General features: G+C 44.7%; 1 protein-coding gene and 1 non-coding gene across 5 annotated transcripts in view; one reads left to right on the top strand and one right to left on the bottom strand.

The window, feature by feature from the left end:
* Positions 1-19762, bottom strand: part of LOC142585571 (sodium- and chloride-dependent GABA transporter 1-like) — a 31590-nt gene extending 11828 nt beyond the window's left edge. The window contains exons 1-9 of one of the 4 annotated variants that reach the window (XM_075696430.1): positions 19498-19762; positions 17465-17817; positions 15504-15635; positions 13475-13688; positions 11805-11937; positions 9862-9996; positions 7349-7452; positions 5266-5390; positions 3160-3272 (exon numbers count right to left, since the gene is read on the bottom strand). In XM_075696430.1, coding sequence (XP_075552545.1) covers positions 3160-3272; positions 5266-5390; positions 7349-7452; positions 9862-9996; positions 11805-11937; positions 13475-13688; positions 15504-15635; positions 17465-17817; positions 19498-19610 — 1422 coding nt within the window. In that variant the 5' untranslated portion in view covers positions 19611-19762. Of the gene's footprint in view, positions 1-3159; positions 3273-5265; positions 5391-7348; positions 7453-9861; positions 9997-11804; positions 11938-13474; positions 13689-15503; positions 15636-17464; positions 17818-18442; positions 18731-18923; positions 19419-19497 lie in introns of those variants that run through there. The other 3 variants (XM_075696429.1, XM_075696432.1, XM_075696431.1) reach the window with 3 other exon arrangements.
* A 217-nt stretch (positions 19763-19979) lies between these two features.
* Positions 19980-20052, top strand: TRNAR-ACG (transfer RNA arginine (anticodon ACG)). Its single transcript has one exon. It is a non-coding gene; the product is annotated as a tRNA-Arg (tRNA).

Raw genomic sequence — 20052 nt, 5'->3', positions numbered from 1 at the left:
TTGTGTAAAACTAGATGGCACTAACCACGCGCTTTAGCAGGATTAGCCGCCACGTGCATCTGCATATATACCCATCGCAGACTAATAATAAACAGCTTTCGTGTACCGGAGCTGGGGCTGTTCACTTCGCGGTTCTCTGGCTCTATGGCGTAGTCTGGCCGGGCATGGCAGTGGATACTACAAAGCTCATAAGTACAAATACTGCACTCTGACCCGCGTTGGCCATGACTACGTTCACACCACCCTCTCTTTGTCGGCGTTCCAAGCATTTGCGGCATCTACTTTCCTTCCGCTCTTCCATGGTGGAGGTCCCGTGTAAACATCATGCATGTCTAGTTTCCTCCGGCTCCTCAGTGCAGCGGTGCGTCATCCACACGAATGTATACAATAATCACGGTAAATGAGTTCGCACCTTTGTTCAAAACTCTGTGTCACCTCTGTGTTGTGTGCTAAAAAGCTTCGCTGTTCATCCACCTTCACAGAGTAGAATGGCTCATGATTTTTTCTGCCTTTCTTTTTTCATTTGACCCGCCGGAGAATTCTATATGTTTCGCCGGTCCCACCAGGATAAAATTAATCGAAATCGAATATGTGTTCTCAACTCCAGCAACAACTGCCATGATACTCTTTGTAAGTTCACTATAAAGGCCTCGGCTGCGAAAACTGCAAGGCCACGCAAATACACTTTGGCAATAACAACGACAACAGCTATGACAAGGATGCCATCGACATGCCACAATAAAAACGACAACAAACGAATAACAAGCATCTTCATATTTCCAGCAACAACTGCCATAATGATTAAGATACACTTTTAGCGATGCTGTTTATAGCTCCAGTGTAAGCAATGCTACATGCATTATGTTACTAAAGAAAAACAAGCATGCTTAAAGGCATCCTGAACCACCCCACGTGCTTAGTGAAAAGCATAGTCCGCGGATAGCATACGCTGCTGTGAACATTTCAGCCAAGCTATGCAGTCGTGCACAGCACGTGGAGCTCGGGAGCGGAATGAAAAGTCATCTTTCTCTCAAACACTCTCTTTTCAACAAAAGCCTGCTCCTCACTCTTTCCTGGACGCTTTATTTTGTGATATAGCAGATTCCCATACGTGGCTTCTACTGGATAATAGCTGACATCAATCAAGAAGGGAGTTTGGATCAGTGCACTTCTTCCGACTGTTACTGTGTATATTTATTGATGCAGTTTAAAAACAGGCTCAAGTAAGTGAAAATCGGCATTTCGAATTTCGATAAGAATGACATACTTCTGGAAGAGGCCGACTATCATCTGCTCACCTTCGGCCGTGGCTGCCCGCGTAAGAATTAAACTTTGACCATGCTGCTAATTCGTGTCGTGGCCATTGGTCTCACTAATTTCAATCAGTTTTGAACACTCAACTAGCCCTGAACCACGTGACACTTAAGGTAAGACCACACACACACTTGTCAGCGCACTAACTCCTGGCCCACCTGGTTAGAAGCCTTGGCACACTTCGCTTCGTACTGAGCTATTTATAGAGCTTTAAACTGCTCAAGTGGTGTGTGGCTACTATCCGCCGGTCAAGCTGGTGCAGGACAAAGCCACTTCGCACCATGTAGTACAGCCAGACTGGAGCATGGGACCACAAGCATGCACTCAAGCCCTGTCGTGCACAAAGCAAGCACTGCACATATGCACTACAGTTACATGTAGCTGCGGTCTGCTTAAGGGCATAGGTACCGACAGGGTGCTTCAATACTTTTCATCTGTTCATGAAACTTCCCCAAAACTTTCATATAGGGACAGAAGGTGGCATGAGAGGCACTGGCTTAAGTAGAAGGTGAACAATCTGCCACACCAGATGATCGGGCTGTGCAACCATGGAAATATTTCACAAGGAAAGGCACCTCTCTCACATTTATTTCAGCATGTTTATATAGTGAACATGCAATGGGAACATTTGGCAAAATAATTTAATGTGAGGTGCGTTTTTGTTTAAATTATACATAGCACCGTTTTATGATTCACGTCACCTGCCCCCCCCCCCCCCCCGCCCTAGTAGCATTCCTTGCACAAACTGTTTAGTTCAGCTGTCTCCATTTGCACTTTGTCCAGTTAGATAAGTCAGTTATATTTGGTTAGCTAGTTCAGTGAGTTAGTTTTTAGTTGATTAGTTATTAAGTTAATTACATTGGCTTCATTATTATAGTTAGGTAGTTTATTAGTGAATAATTTTGTTATTTCAGTTAGATAACTCAGTTAATGAGTTGGTTAGCATTGTTAGTTTGAAACGCAGGTTTTTTACGTGCGCAATTACATAAAAGTGCGACGTGAACTTTCTTTGTAGTCAATTTCTAACGATGGAGTAGTCGAAGTGTACAATTTGAATAATGAATTAAGCCGCTGTAGCGAATGCAGTTGAACCTGGAAAGGAAACCAGGTCTTGCAGTTGCTCCAAAGTTTCTGAACACTGTACAGAAACAGGGTGGCAATTTGCACGTTGTGTTGACAATATTCACACGCCAATACGGGCAGTAGACTCTTGCTCAATAGCGAGCGTATGCACAGAACACCTGTGGCGTCCATTTGGCGTCTGTTCCAGTCCACCTCCTATGTACTTGTGCCAGTGCTGAGGTGCATCCACTGCAGGTGCTATATGAAGCTCTCCCGTAGCATTACATGGAAGATTGATTCCGTGATTTACGCAGAAGATGAAAAGTATTGAAAGACCGTGGTACCGCAGTTGCCGTCGTACCATGGCACATGATGAGTCCACTGGCTCAGTCCACTGCGGCTCGCTAAGAACAACCGCGTCTGGCTTACGTTTGGCGCGTCGTAAGCACCAAAATCAAAAGTAGTGGCGTGTACGTGAACAGCCAAAATGAAATTTCAACTGTGTACCACGGTGACATTTGGCAGGTGGAGCGTTGCGTGCATGCCCAACTCCACCATCGCCTTCACAGTGCAAGGCATTGAAGGAGTGGAAGCACCACGAAAGGCGCGTTTGAATGCCAATATAACTCTGCTTCTGCTAATCGCATTGAAGTACTTTTTCCAGCAAAGTATTTCTGTAGTAGCTTATTTTTAACTTCAGATGCATTTCTTTACTTCAATAAGAAGTGGTTCAGGGCCCCTTTAAATTTTAGAAAGCACACACATAAACAGCACAGAACTCACCTGGCTGTCGATGCCCACCACAAGCAGCATTAGAAAGAATAGCACCGACCAGACAGGAGCCGCAGGCATTTTGGCCACAACCTCGGGGTACGCTACGAATGCAAGGCCTGGCCCTGAAATGTTTATCATTTTGCACTGAGTCCGGCTGTAATGTATTCCATCATCAAAACTGTCTACAGTAAACCAGGCTTATGCTCACTTATATTCCAAAGAGTTGCAAATACAGCAGAACCTTGATGATGCAAATCACTTAAGGCATCAGAAAATAGTATTCATATCTTCTAATATATGTGCAGCCAAAAAAATTAACAACTGCCACTGAATCATAGCAGTGAGCTGGGAATTTACAAGGAGCTAATACAGTTAAACCTCACTATAAAAAAGTTGGTGACATCAGCAATTTGCTTCGTTATGTTAAAATTCGACCTTTTATGCAAATAAGTACAGATGCCAATCGATTTTTCTTACACAGATAGTGGCTGCAGAATTTCCTGAATTATTGGGCAATCGAAAAAAGTAAATTTCAATCAGAAAACAATTCATTTTGATAAATTTGGGAATCGGCAAAGAATGATAGGGTTTCATGCCAGGCACGTTGATAATATCTTTTCGGCGCTACAAATTAAGCGAAGCCAGCGATGCTTTCGCGAGCATTATGCCTCCGTGGCTGATAGCATCACTCACACTGGAACGACGCTATCGGGAAAAGCACCTGCAGCGGGGAGCAAATTCATCATCTGCCTCACACTCCAACGGCTCACCGAAACTCGAGATTACAGAACTTCCAATACTAAACATGCGGTGAGACAACTTACATGGTGCCACGCCGTGTCAGTATGACTACTCTTTGCACATGCCGCAGATGACCTCTAAAGTAGGGTGCACGGCTGCGTATGCGCTCAGCCGTACTTACAGCCATGCGTAGCCACGGCCGATACTCATGCCAACTTACCCTTCCGCACCTTCACGCGCGCTTCGTTGCGTTACCGCAAGCTCACTTCCCTCCCCCTCTTTCCCTTTGCTCGCGCGGGAAGGCGGCATACGTGAAGCCACCGTCTTTCTTGTCTCAACATCGCACACTTTCACTTGCGCCTACAGCACAAAGTATGTAGGGCGCGATAGGATCTTATCCCACCTATAGTTTATATGGAACATCATGCGGCTCCACTTCGGCGGTCGCTCTTGTCACATGGGGCATGATTTGGGAGGTGCGTTTGCAAGAAGTCGCTTGTGATTCAATCATTTGACCATCTGCGTCCGCGGAAGTTTCCATTTATTGTCTTCGCATTACTCTGCGGTGGCAGTGAACTTTCGTTATATTGAAATCGCATACAAACACACTTTGTTATATTGAGGTTCTAAATACATGGTGTTCCATGTATAAGAGGTTATGAAAAGTTATACACTTTGTTATATTGAGGTTTAACTGTATTCAATCACGTTTATATCGTCATGTTACCTAAAGTGCTGCTCCAATATCTCCTCAAATTACAATTATAGTAAACAAAAGTGAAAGGCCCAATTGAATTTTGATGCTTTTAGTGAAGAAACATCAGTACACATGCAAAATGATGAAAAAATTCACCGACGATTATAGTACTCCCTAATGTGATATTTGAGAGCAGCTCTATACATGTTTTTACTTTGCAATATAGTGGCTGGCGTGGACAATCTGTGCTGTGCGGCACTTTGCAAATGGAGTCAAGCGTGATGCGACTGCCTCACTAATCGGGACATCACGACAGACAGCTGCGCATAGGTGACGCATGGGTGCGATTCACAGCAGCCGCCACAGGCAGACCTCTGCTCATACGCCACATTCTTTCCATATATGGCATCGTGCGAAGAGCTCACCGCATACCGTCGGTAAAAGAACCATGGTGCCTCTGGCACCATCTTGTAGCAGCCATCGCAAGTCTTGTATGGCACTTCGCTTTTCTTCTCATGCTGTGCTCCATGTTTGCTTTCATCTTTCACTGTGCTCATTCACTCGGTTACACCGAGGGACAACGCCAACGCTCATTGCAGGAACAGGCACCTAAGAGCTCCACTCTAATAGTCGGACATGTGTTCTCAGTCATGCGAATGGAAAACTTTGTCGCTCACCTGAGCGAAACACATCACCCACTTCACGGCCGGTCACGTGCGCCAGGTGGCCAAGCACCGAGAATATCACCACGCCAGCCACAATGCTTGTCATCGGATTCACCACACACAGCACCATTGAGTCCCTGCACATCGACTCAGGTGAATGAGCAAACGTACGTGTGCTAATGGGACTGTAAAAGTAAGTGAATAGGTACACAGCAAGGTAGCCACAAACATAGGCAAGCATCGCAATAGCTCCTTAAGAGGAAGTTTTAGCTCGAGGTCAACTCCAATTTCCCTAGCAAACAGCATACTATATATAAAATGCGGAAATGCTTTTGTGAGACAACTGCTGGACCGATTTGACAGAAAGCTAAATTATAGTGACTCTAAGAAGGATTTTGATTTAGGGCCTGGATTTTTTAGAACAATTCCCGAAAACATGCAAGCTTTAAAAAGATAGAGACATGAAGTTTATAAGTCCGTAATTCTGCACTAAAAACAGGTATCGCAGTTCTCTAAACTGCACCTGTTAGAGCATCTCAAGAGGACAATCTGATACATGAATTTACAGCTAGCTTACATGAAATTTTTACAATGTTTACAAGGCTTTTGCAAATGTCCTACTATCAAATTAGAGGTATATTTCAGAGCAGTGTATAATACATTCAAATTTGTCGACATTAGATGTATTACTATTGGGTGCAGTTTACAGAATGCTGATATCATTTTTTATTGCAGAGTTACGGATTTGTAAGCTTGACACTTAAGTACTTATTTTTTAATTTTGCAATAATCATAACATAGCACGGCATTTCACTGGCTCGGTCTGCACCAAAATCCTCGGTCTCATGACATGTCACGTGATCTGTTCTTTGCCTGCCAATGTTATGAACATGATGCCACCTAGCTATGTTTGTGCACACAACGAATGTAACTGTATTAAGCTTCCAGCATCTCAAATTTATTATTAATTAAGCCTCCCGCATTGCTGTATTCATATAGGAGGTTGTGGCCAAGTACTGCACCAGGGTGGCCAATCCTGCTCTGGTGAGGGAGTGCGTTACCGGTTCTGGTCACTGGGATCAGGCCGCACTCCAGGCCTGTTAATGCAATTTTATCAACACGCGGATTTTTTTTTCTTTTTTTAATCCGGTGGAAAATTGCGCGGAACCGGGATTCGAACCACGGTCCTCTTGCACGTGAGGCAGATGCTCTACCCTCTATGCCACCGCTGCACCTTAGTTGACATCTTAGTTGAAATCAAGAAAAAGAAATGGGCATGGGCAGGACATGTAATGAGGAGGGAAGATAACCGATGGTCATTAAGGGTTATGGACTGGATTCCAAGGGAAGGGAAGCGTAGCAGGGGGCGGCAGAAAGTTAGGTGAGCGGATGAGATTAAGAAGTTTGCAGGCACGACATGGCCACAATTAGTACATGACCGGGGTAGTTGGAGAAGTATGGGAGAGGCCTTTGCCCTGCAGTGGGTGTAACCAGGCTGATGGTGATGATGATGAAGCCTCCCACTGCCATTTGCTGGGCTCCTTCTTTGCACAGCTTCTAGAGCACCACAGGAAGGCAGTAGTCCCGTGTTTGGTTCATCTTAGACCAGCACGAATTATTATTCACCCTCAAAATTTGCTTTCCAAGGATAATGGAGCGGGTTTCTCTGTGGTGCTCTGCTGCATTTGTCTTAACGCTAATGTTTCCTAGTATGAAACTTCCCTTATCTTGCCAAATTTCTGCACAACTTGTAGTTGTCTGCATCTGATAAAGTAGTTTCTGTTTTCACCATCAGTGAGTGGGGGGGGAATGGGCAATAAAGAAGTCACGAAGTGTCCCCCTCCCTCTTTTTGTTCATTTGAGAAATATTATGTTCCAGGGATACAGTAGCGTTGTCTCATGTTTAAAATCTAACACAAACACACAACACTTTAGTGCTTCACGTGCATGTTCCTCAAGAATTGTGTGTTCTCAGCTGCTAAACAGCCTACAAAGCTTGTAGCTAAATACTAGAAGCTACAAGAATGTGCACACTAGTGTCCCTCACTTTCTGAACGATGCTTCATGATGTCAGTGGACAGAAGGAAACACGAACCTGAAGAAGTTGTGGTTGAACTTGTTATAGCTGCCCAGGGCAATCACAGAACCAAAGCCAATGCCAAATGTGTAGAACACCTGGGTGCCGGCAGCTATCCACACCTGGAACGTAAAAGCCTTACAATGGAATCAGGTTGCACAAATTGCCACAGATTACCAGCAAATACAATCTGCACCTGCCTCCACCAAACATTCATATGAAGGGTTGTACTAAGCAGGTTCACACTGCAATGACTGCATTAGTGTTGAGGTTGAGCATTCTTCATTATCAAGTCATTAACCCTTTCATCGCCATTTTATTTTTTTCCCCAAACTCTCCTCAGCCCCTGCCATTTTATTTTCTTTGTGCATTTGTTCTGTGGACATTTCATGCTACTAGAAGGTGTTTTTTTTTGTTGTTGTCACTTTCTCCAATTTCAGTACTTGTGAACTGTTCATAAATTCCTTCGCCTGCCATAGACCAAATAGATGAACCTGCCATACTGGCTATGGCCACGGCTGCCCTTACAATCCACAGCTATGGCTGCCATATTTATTTTTAAAGCGAAGCTTTCTTTGTCTCTTCCTTCGAATTTACCACTGCTGCTGCTGTTGTTGTTGCTGATGCTGCTGTCTGGCGCACCACGTTATGGGGGGGGGAGTAGTTCAGAGTGTGGGTATACATGACTGGAGTGCAGCAGAGGGGAAAGGCGATGCAAGAAACTTGTTTGGACATTTGCACCGCATCGAATGTGCACAATGCCCTCTGGAGCTCCCCGGGCGTCGTCACATTAGCCTCTTGACAGCTGTTATTATCCGTGACCCTCTGCAAAAGCATTGCTGAAATTGCAGCACTCACCTTTCTACTAACGTGCAAGTCCTGAGAGAAGCTAGATAGAATGGTAGAGATGAGGGGGGAGAGAAGGCAGAGAATGGGTAGAACCTAAAGCCCCCCTAACAGAACCGATGCAGTCGCGAAACAAGTGAATAACAGCCTTAAACACTCTTCGCTCACAGTTTCCATGTCAAGGGGGTAGGAGGGGTGGGATAGGGAAAAGCTGACATGAGAAAGCAAGGAAACGCTACTATTATGGACATGACAGTGGTTGTCGGGAAAGTGGATAAATTTAATTTCAAGGTAAATGACGGTACATTCTGCTATTTTAAAAAAAATAAACGCCATGCAAATTTGTTAAGCGGACAACTTATGCAGGGCACGCAGAGGCAGAGCCACGTTAAAACGCACCGTAGAGTCAAGCCTATGGAAGTGGTCACAAGTCAAATGAACACTTCAGTGCCTGTAACCACAGCTTTGTGGTTATGACATTGCTCGAGGTCACGGGTTTTATCCCGACCGCGGCAGCCACATTTCGATGGGAGGAAATAAACAAAGCACTTGTGCATCTAGATTTAGGGACAGGTTAAAGAACACAACGGTTTTAAAATTAATCCGGAGTCTGGCACTACAGCATGCCCTACAATCCAATTTTGGTTTTGGCATGCACAGTCCCATAATTCAATGAAAGTTTAATATTTTTGCCACCATACAATGTGCCACGTGAGGCAATAAAAATGCTCAACCCTATCAGAGGTTATGAATTATGGTGCACAACAACGCCTCAAGCAAACACCTGCCCCTGTGTGTTTTGTGTATTCTGTGCAGACAAACAGCAGTAGCAAATGCAAGGTAATGTTTCATGTCAACTCACCACTCTCGTGTACGACTAAACATTGAAAAAATAAAACATTTGCCGTCAACCTCAGCCCTAATTATCGTCAATCAACGCAAACAGCCCAGAAAGCTTTGCTTACATCGATTCCCACAGTGTGTGGGATCCGCATATTTTAATTTTTTTCAACCCCCACGTTCTGGCTTAGAAAACATTTAATAAAAACTGATTCTATGCCACGTGTTTCTCCAGATGCAGAACTCATCAACAGTTCACAAATCTCTTCGTCTGTGAAAGTGAATGGACCTGCCACACTGCTTAGCCTTTGCTGCCCTGCTGAAGCAGAATGACAGAGCACTTATACATTTGCTCTACTTGCTGTTGGAAATTTAACTAACGACCTTTCCTTAGATGGCACAACAGGTATGCAATGTTATGTTTTGCACAAGTTGCTCCTGCAGAAGCAGGGAATTTGCTGAAAACACAAAATGAGTACACATGGGAGTGGTGGGGGATATAGAATTGGTGCTCGAGTTATCCCGGGAGTGGCAGTGAAAGGTTTTTTTTTTTATCGTAAGTAGATTAAACATGCAAAAATACAGCATAGCATACCAATGTGAGAAAATAAGCTGAGAGCTTGCCATGACTTTGGTTAGCAAGGCCATGGGATGCATCATGCCTAAGAATTCCAGAGCCTCAATCAAGTGCTTATGTATTCAGCTGACATAAGGTCCTCTCTTCTTTGCATGCGCTACATTCTCAAAGGATGAGTGCGACTGGCTCACAAAGTTGTACCTGTCAGAATAGGAGCTTGTCATTTAAGAACATGATGGAAGCAACAAGTGGAGGCCTAATTACTTACATGTGGGTCCAGTAGCTTTTCCCACTGGGGCGTCACATAGAAGAGGAGGCCCACGCTGGCACCAGGCAAGGTCACGCCTCGCACCAACAGCACCAGCAATATCACATATGGGAACAGGGCTGTACACCAAATTATCTGCAGCACAAGTCATGCACATTCAATTTCAAACTGTTGCTGTCACTAGTGCAGTAACTGACAGAGAAACACGGTAAATGACATCTATCAAGAAGGGTGTTTGGATCGGCACACTTCTTCCTACTGTTACTGTAGGCAGTGAATGAAACAAGCCAAAGTAAGCATAAACCTGAGCCTGGAATTTCCACAAGAATTCTGCACTTCCGAAAGAAGTCGACTGTCGTGTGCTCACACTCAGCTGCACCCACTCACATAGGAATCAACCTTTGGTCCCACTGCTTATTGGTGTCATGGCCATCGGGTCTTGCCAATTTCAATTAGTGTTGAACACTGAACTAGCCCTGACCCACATGAAGCTTAAGCCCAGACCACACGTACGCGTCACAGGACACGCTCACTCCTAACTGCTCCTGACTAGCTGCCTCAGCAGACATCACTTCATACTCAACTATTGATAGCACACTTCAAGATGCAAAATCTGGAGCACATGAGCGCAAGGATGCACTCCAGCCCTGCTGTGCAGATAGCAAACATTGTGCTATATGCACTGCAGCTGCCTGTAGCATAGGTACCACGGCCGCCAAAGAGGGCCACTGACTAGCCCTCTTACCATCGAAATGCTTGGAAAACTGTGAGCTCTGATGGTCTTTGTGGGTGATGCAGCTCCAGGCAGGTGGGGGTGAAGCGCCCACATCTGACTGGAACGCCCACATCTGACTGGAGCAGGTTGTCCGCTTCCCGAGTTGCACACCTTCAAGTTGCATCCCCATGAGGGCAAAAACTCGTTACATACCGCGGCCATGGAAGGGGGCCACCGACTAGCCCTCTCGCCATCGAAATGCTTGGAAAACCATGCTTCGACGGTCTCTGTGGGCGACGTAGCCGGAAAAGGTTGTCTGCTTCCTGAGTTGCACACTTTCGAGTTGTGTCCCCGATTATGGTCCAAGCTCGTTACATTAGGAATCCTTTCAACACAAGTCTGGAGTGCGGCATCCATCACTGAGCCGATGAGAGCACTGCTGATGTGCGCACTGCCGACATGCTCACAAAAATGAACATAAAGACGTTTCATTCATGCCTCAGGAATGGTGTGATTACCAGAAATATGTGCGAAAGGAAATGTGCTACTCATGCATCTCAATACGAGAAAACAGCCGCGTACAGCTATCTTGTACACTGTAGCATGGTAATGTGATGAGAAGAATGTTGACATAGTAACAGAAACCGGAAGTGTGGATTGCCAATAGCGCCCATCAATTCTTGCTAAAAGAATAAATACAATGTTGAAGTCAAGTCACACAATACCGTAGGCAGGGTACCACCACTGGCAGTGCCCCGCTCCTTGGGAACGAAGGACGTTTAGGGGGAACGAGAGAGGTAAATATTGCGTTCATACTGTCTGTGCTCGCACTAGGTATACCTGACAAATTATTTTGCTGATATATTCTTGGGAGGCACCACAATCTTTCCAAGGAGCTTTTGAGGCTTCAAAGATAGATAGTTGAGCGCCCCTTTAAATCGCATTTAAGCAGATGATGTATGCACCTGGCGGTTTGTGGATACTGTACAATGCAAATCACAGCTGATTGCCTCTGACTGCACAATATTAAACTACATCAGAGCTTCAAGCATGTAGCCCATATAACATGTTGGTCTCTTTGCAATGCTCTTGAATTATTACGCTACGCCCACCAACAATGGTACGGCAACTGGCACAAAAAAAATCTACTTCACCACCCCTTGTTGGCTGTGCAATGCAGCACTGGTTCATGAGAAAGCTGAGAAATAATGAAAGTCATTAGACATGCCTTGCCACTCTGATGAATGCCCCTCCATGTGACCAGGAAGACAATCGTCCATGCAAGCAGCAGGCACAATGCTAGTTCAGAGCGCACGCCGCCCACATCTTCAAGCCCTGTTGAAATGTTGAGCACACGCTGCCTGCACCAAGAAACAGCCTTTCTTATATGTATGTAGGTACCAAGAGGAACTAGTCAACCACAATTGCTAGGAGACATGTTTATGCCAAAAAGTGAACCCGTGTGCACAGAGGATAAAACAGGCATCACAAAGCACAGGCTCTTGTGGATGTTTCATTATCTGTATCCCAGTATCCAGTTCGTGCCATCGACACGTTTCCTAGCTTTCTCATATAATAGACATGCCCTAAAGAAGCCCTAGTAACAACACAGTCAGTCAGTGTCGCAATACTGGTTGCCTATTCCTTGGACAGTACATATGAACCACAATTTAAAAGTACGAGCTTGTACTATGGATGGCTTGGTCCATTCAGGGGCACCTGACTTCTATCTTGATTCATGGTGCGCCTTACTACATTCACAGATGCAGCATGTGTGCTGCTGTAATAAAGTCGCAGTTCGTCACCATTCACACGACTCGAAACATGCAAAAAACCACAGGTGAGCAAGCACTATGGTCAAGCAGCTGCAACATATCGTCTTCAATGCAATTATCATCGGCCTATCTAAGCCCCCTGCTGGAAGTGCCCCAAGATCACTATGCTCAGCGACAAGCTGAGAATTTAGCATAAGCCCCACCCACAAAATTGCATGTTCTCTAAGCCTCCACTCCACAGAATCATTGCCGGCAGAGTGGGACCAATAAAGAAAGAAGTTCGGCTTCATTGTGACATCATGGAAACAAGTAAATATGATTGGCTGGCACATCTACATACAAATTACCATTAAGTTGGACACCGATATATTTGCCACTGCATTCTTAGGTTGCCACCAGTCACAGCTATGCTTCTCTGCCCCAACTGAACCCATGCATGCCCACGCATTTCCTAATCTCATCAGTATGCCTAACTTTCTGCTGTCCCCCACCACACTTCTCTTGCCATCACAAAATTTGCAATACCGTGGACCTGTCTGCAATGACCTCAACCTAATGACCAGTGAATTATCATAAAGACATTTCGTTTACCATGTAAATGCTTTAAAAATGTTTTATCACCTCCAACATGTAAAAGCCGTATAGGAGCTATAAGGGACATCACAGTGGAGAGCTCTCGACTAATCCTGACCATACAGGGTTCTTTAACATGAAACGAAAGCTAACTGCACATGCATCTTTGTATTCCAAGAGCATCAGAATGCAGCTGTCACATTTGAGATTTGATCCCGCAACCTGGCACCTAGCAGCAGATTGCTATAACCAGTGAACCATTGCAGTGGGTTTTCGTTCATTCTTTTCGGCAAAACTAATGCAATAATCACATACAGTCTAATGCTTTATAACGAAGAGCTTGGGTGCTCTGAAATTATTTGTCATACAGGTCACTTTGTTGTAAGGCCACACACTGCACAGAACAGTTGAACTGGGACAGAATTATTCTCTCATTATACAGGTCATTGTGTTAGAGATGCATTTGTTTGTTGTAGCGGAGCTTGACTGTACTACCGTGTTTGCAGGGCTGATTGTCGCATCACTCCCACATTAAAATATGAACACTCACTCCCAGTACTCCTGAACAGGTGTGGTAAAGGTGCTGTTGACAAGGCTGGTCCCATTCAGTTCCCTGCAGCGTTCAGTGTTCCAGTAGTTGCCACAATGCTGCCATGGAAGCTCGCTGGTGAAGGACGCGAAAAGGTAGAACATGATCCACGCAACCAAAATGATGTAGTACACATTCGAGAAGAACACCATCACCATGGAAGCAATGCCAACACCTGCGGTATTAAAAAGGAAAAAGAAAAACAGATGGTTTCATGGCCCACAGTCAAACATGTTCACATTGATAATGGCTGTCCCTATGACTGAAAGCTGGGCAAGTTGTCTACTGGCATTATTAAATGTGGTTGCAGCAGTAAGGAACAGGCAACACAAACACAAAATTCACAAGACAGGCACTGGGCATTACCTGGTTTTACTAAACAAATGATTACGTGCAGAAAAGGCTCATACTCATGGCAAATTTCGTGAATACATCACACATAGGTTGCGTCATCCGTCACATGCGTGCCATGCATCCTCTTGTTCACGTACAAATCTATTTGGAACTTGAATAAATAAACTGATTACTTGAACACGAGGACGCATTGCACCTGCATGCGACAGGCAACACGAGCTTGACGTATTCTCAAAGTTTACTACAAACCTGAGCCTTTCCTGCACATAATGCTTTCCGCAGCAAAGCCAGCTAATCTACAGCCCCCATCTTGTGCATTTCGTGTTCGTATTTTGTCTTCCTAAATGCTGTAACCATTTTTCATAATGGCTGTCCCTGTGTACGATTTCTGTGTGGCAGTGAAAACTTCTAAATATAGACATTGGCCGATGCACAAAACAAGTAGGTGAATATTTCAGCTCGAGAAAAATGGGTAGGCAATTTGGCTACATGTGTGGTTGGCACTGCAAAGCTTGAGCCTCATGCTTGCAAGCATGGTAGTTGAACTTATACGTGTTGTGAAATATTTATGTCGAGATATAGTTCATGCCCAGGAAGGGCACAAGGCAGCAATTGACAACCAACTTGGATGACACTGATTTCCAAAGCCACCAGTGCTTGTGGTGAGACTTGCCTCAAAGGCCTTGTTAAAAAGGATATACTGCTAAAACAGCATCAACTAAAAACCTTCTGGACCAGGACAACCTAACTTTATCAAATTCCATTTTTCTCAACCTTTGGCGCTGTTTCGCACACCGATGCATCACTGTTATAAGCATCAGATATTCCACACAGTGGGCGATAAAGGAAAGAAGTTATTGTATATGGCCTCTAGTCAGAAAAACCTTCTGCACACTTCAAAAGATTGTACTGCGTATTATAAAAGGAAATTGCAAAAATAGCACTATTTCAATTTTAGCATGAAAACACATACTGCATGTGAGGCAAGCATGTTCAAGGTGCATCAGGAAAAAGCAGCTTAATGGAGTACTGACATGAGAGTCAATTTTCGTATGTTAAGTAAAGCTCGAAACTTCTAAACCATAGGAAGCTTACTGCCAAACGTTAGACAGCTCTAAATATTTTACTAGAGTACCTGTTTCTACAAATCAGTTTGTTTCAATACCTAGGCAGTGAATGAGCCACCACATACTGATTCAATCCATTCCTGCGATCGCTGCTACTGTCACGTGCAAGCCAAAATCTACATACAACTCTTGTTAACTTTCTATGAGAAACATTATCATACCTATCCTCATCTCTGCATGGCATCAGGATATTTTGCTCTGTGTCATTACGTCATGATAATGTCAATGACACCAGGTTCAGCGTTTTGAGACCAACTTTAGTATGGAAGTAAAACATCTTATAAGTGCTTCCCAACCTTAATGCTTGGTGTCACATTTTACATGTGAAAAGCATGTGGTGGAGTTCTTACAACTTGTAAAGTATGTGTCAGTAATTCTTTAAGGAATGAGCAGGACAATTTCATAGTAAGCAAAGGCAAGAATGCGCTGGCTTGCACCACAGCCTCGTGCTCTTCATTTCTTAAGGTGCTTTGCTAAAAAGCTCAAATCTCAATGCTTTCGAAGGGTACCTTTGAAAATGGGCACCAGCTTCCAGACACCGATGCCACCGCGGCAAACGTACTGGCCTAGGGCCACCTCCAGAAGGAACGAAGGAATGGCCGTCAGCACGAGGCATACAAAGTAAGGCACCAGAAATGCACCTGCAATAGATTGCCCCACATGTCAGGGCACTGCACAAATGCTCGCACAGAGACCACGACGCATAGGTCGACATGAGCTCACCAGTGGCTTTGGTGGTGCTCAAAGTTGCGCGTGGCAGATGTTTTGTGCTTTATTATATTTAACTTCTTTTGTCACCTCTACTTCTTAGAAGAACTTGCAACACACGAACCCCTCTCTTCACTTTCATAACTAAACCCTCCTTTTAACCGACGCCAGTTACACTACACTCACAATAATCTTTTGCAGCTGATTACGCTTGTCACTCTGGGGGAAGAGTAAGCTATATCAATGCTACCAGTAAAAGCAGTTGTTGTCCTGACAGAGAAAGTCCTGTTGCCAAAATGTTGGCTCAAGGCTGAGGCTTCCCTTGTCCAGTCAGTGTTGATCACTTTGAGTCGCTCATGTTCTTGTGAACCCTATAGCGTTAGTGGGTCAAGGCAAGGCAGTCCAATTAGTGGGTCAAGGCAAGACAACCCAAAAGCCAGCAGCAATTCAAGGCAAGAGGAGACAATAAAGGCAGTGCCAGTTTGGAAATCATGGAGGTGTCCTTGGCCTCCCTCTATTCATAGCATTGAACCTCGAGTTAAACACAAGTGGTGATGAGGAAAACACAACAAATCCTATGTCTCGTTCTGATTTCACGCCAAGATTGTATTTTACGGATCAACCAGAAAAATACAAACACACGCGTGCATGCACACCTCATCAGCTTGCCTGCTTTGTACAACAAAATCTATGAAAACTTATGTGCACACATGGCCACCAGCAAAAGGAACTCTGCAATACAAATGAACTGTTGCTGCCAAACAAAAACAAGCAGCAGCACAGTTCTGCCAGTTGATGGTGACCCCAGTCCACTTGTCTTGCAGAGAATGCTTCGCCAGCCAAGTGCAGAGATGGTAGCAGTTTTGTGTTCTTGCAAGACAAAGTGCATAATTGGCAATGCCACATGTCTCATTCCTCTAAGTAGCTATAAATTACGAATTTTCATGCAAACTTTGAGCACCACCAAAGGACTATGAAACACAAGGTGCCATGAAAAAGTTGTTTAGGTAGACAATCAGGTTACTCTAAAACATATTTTCTCACTGTCCACTAGCTTACATCTCAAATGTCTGTCCAAACTATCACATTGCAAAGTACAAGTCATCCAGCACACTTCGTTGTTATAGTAGAAGGTTATGATGAGTAATCAGAAAAAAATTGGCCTTGATAATTTCCACTTGACAGTAGCTTTCCCTGCAAAATAAATGCTTTCCCTGCAAACACAAACAATGAAGAAACAGCAAGTACAGGGCTAAAACTATCTGGTTTTCATTCGGCAGAAGTCACTTGCTGAAAAGCATAAATTGCTGTGATCTTTTTTACATAGTCCTGCCTGGCACAAGAAAACTGGATTCAAAGCTGCACAAAAGTAAATGCTGGTCATACCAATTAGCAACAGTTAAAAATAAAATTCTGGGGTTTTACATGCCAAAATCACAATCTCTTTATGAGGCACACCATATTGGAGGACTCTGAATTAATTTGTGTCACCTGGGGTTACTTAATGTGCACTTAAACCTAGGTACACAAACATTCTTGCATTTCATCCCTACTGAAATGTGCCCGCCATAGAGGAGATCGAGCTCACGACCTTGAGCTCACCAGCACAACACCCTAGCCACTAAGCTGCCGCAATAGGTAGCAACAGCTTAACAGGCCTTCTTGACAATGGTCGGTTGCAGCTTTGATGCTAAAGTTAAAAGCAAACAGAGCACAAGACATTTCGAAATAATAAAGACAGTGTTAGTAAGCGGTAACAGACCCCCTCCATTTTCATAGCAGAGGTAGGGAAAGCGCCAGACGTTGCCAAGGCCGATAGCATAGTTGATGCAGCCAAAGATGAAGTCCAGCCGACCTTCCCATTTGCCCCTATCTTGCGTGTGGCCTGCGGTCGAAGACTCTTCGGTTGGCTGAACTTGAAATGCTGCCATAGGCAGCACCTTGGTGGCATTTGGCTGCGAGTCCTTGTCGCTTGGCACACTTTTAGTTCTCTCCGACACGTCATCATTGGCCACTTTACAAGCTGAGTCATGCGAACTCGTTGTCTCCATTGGAATTGTCACAATACCATTCTGGGTCCTGAGAAATCCAAGGGAGGTTACAAGGCACTGCTCACTGTAAATAGAAGAGTGGAAAAGCAAGTGCCAGAGATCAGTGCGGCTTTAATTTGGGAAGAAGGCATAAACCAGCAAAGATTATGGAATAGAGCAAGTATAAGCAAACAAACAATTACATACAGATTCTGCAGCACCACCAATCATACTGTTCTGTTTAATTGCGCTGCCAACACAACCTTCTAGTGAAAATACAAAGTGATTATCTGGTTCTATACTCTTGCAGAGCATCAAAATTCTGAGCAGTGTTGAATAGACTAGGAATTAGTACCGAAATGTTAGAACCATAGTTCAGGCACAATACACACATTCTGCATAAACCAACACAGCAGCACGTGAAGTTCTTCCCTTGAAAACAAAGTGTAGTTCGTGGTGGCCTGTGGTTCCTACGTCTGCATATTTTGTTATTTCGCGCAAGCAGTTTGGCATGCGGCTTGTCAACCTTTGCAAAGGACTACGTCAACACTACCACTTGATCGCGTAGACTAATACACGAATATTTTTAATAAACTTACAGATGGCTTGTTGACTGAGCTAATTGTCACTGTTTGCAAATAACACAGCGACTGCTGGCACAGAAGCGTAAATGCCAAGGACATTTTGATATTTTGGTAGGGTACACATACCTTTACTTTTTATAGCAATCACCTCCTTCCACATTCTATGCCGGAACAGAAAATTCTGTGGAGCACTTTTTAACTCACATCTATTCATAAAGTTTAGGCAAGGGCGGATGTACGAGACTGTCGCGTAGTCGAGCGATGGTCCTGCAAAGGAACGCCGAAGCTAGTCTTTACATCTGCTCAGGTAGCAACGGCGAACAGTTGCGATCGAGAAAACGTGACGGCAGTGCGCGCCAGCCGCGCACAGCTCGGGCGCAGACATTGCCCCGGAAGACGAGAAGCAAGCAGATATGACCGCGCCGTCTTTTGGATAAGAAGCGGCACCACACATTTGATGATGCGCACTGCGAGTCCAAGGTCGATTGCATCGCCTACGCGTATCGCGACGCTCTCACGACAGATGCAGACGGCGCGGCACGCGGACACCGTACCCGCCATAAACCGGTATTACGCAAATGACAAATGCAACAGATGCGTCTCTCACCTTCGCGTATGGCAAAATTGGCCGATGTCAGAGAACTACGGCTCAGATGACACAAATGAACTTGGGGTCATTACACTTTTGAGAAGCCGATTTGTCCTGCTTGCCGCGGCAATGATGCAAACAGCGTCAATGATCAGCTTCCCGTTCTCTCTCACCTGTGCCGCCTACTTGCAACCAGGCTACAACTAAACAAGAGTGCCGTTACACAGCCGGTGCAGGTTAGACAATAGTGTCCACAAACTAAAACGCCCGCTAGGAGCAGAGTCGCAACCAACCGGCAACAGCGACTCAAGAAGACACTCGCGATAGCAGCGAGATTGATCGCCAAGCCGAGCGTTTCTGTCGATCGCATTAATATCTCAATGCTATACGGACTCGGTCAGAGTCGTATTGCGCGAACGTGCCTGCCGTAGAATAAATGATCTCTCAAAGTGAATGCGCGACGGTAAACGATCCCTAGTCTGCTTTGCAGTTTGGATCAATCAAAGCAGGCAATAAAGAATGGCGTGTGGAACGTACTTCGCGGATAGCATTAGTATAATGCAAACAATAACAAAAAAGGGTGAAATATTACCCCCGAGGAAAAGCGAGCAAGATGACTCGGCCAGCTGACTTCGATTCGCAGACTGGAAAGGAATAGATAATGGTGTGCTTTCGGAAAGTTGGAGGCCTATCTAGACTCCACATTTGCGCGCAGCTACATTACATATTTCTTAACGTTAATAAACCAGGGCATTGCATTTTAAGATGAAATTCGGCAAGAAAGATTCTACATTTGAAATAAACGCCGACTACTCGCAACTATCGCAACACACAAATTTGCCGGCATGGAAATGTTTCAGCCGAAACTTGTCACCGTACGTACAGCCAGAGCCATGATGAGCTTCAGTGTAAAAGAGCCATCACACTTATTAGCAGCACAATTTTATACACAGTATTCTGGTGGCTGCGCACACGGAATATTGCCACAAAATAATAAATTCTACTTTATTAATGTACTAGAACATTGTGGCTTTATTACCAATGTATAACATTTAATCTATGCGTGTACCTCGTGGGCCTGTGGCGCAACGGATAACGCGTCTGACTACGGATCAGAAGATTCCAGGTTCGAATCCTGGCAGGCTCG

Source organism: Dermacentor variabilis, chromosome 6 (assembly GCF_050947875.1).
Source record: "Dermacentor variabilis isolate Ectoservices chromosome 6, ASM5094787v1, whole genome shotgun sequence".
Taxonomy (NCBI): domain Eukaryota; kingdom Metazoa; phylum Arthropoda; class Arachnida; order Ixodida; family Ixodidae; genus Dermacentor; species Dermacentor variabilis.
The sequence above is the reverse complement of the archived record's forward strand: the minus strand, read 5'-3'. Positions and strand labels throughout refer to the sequence as shown.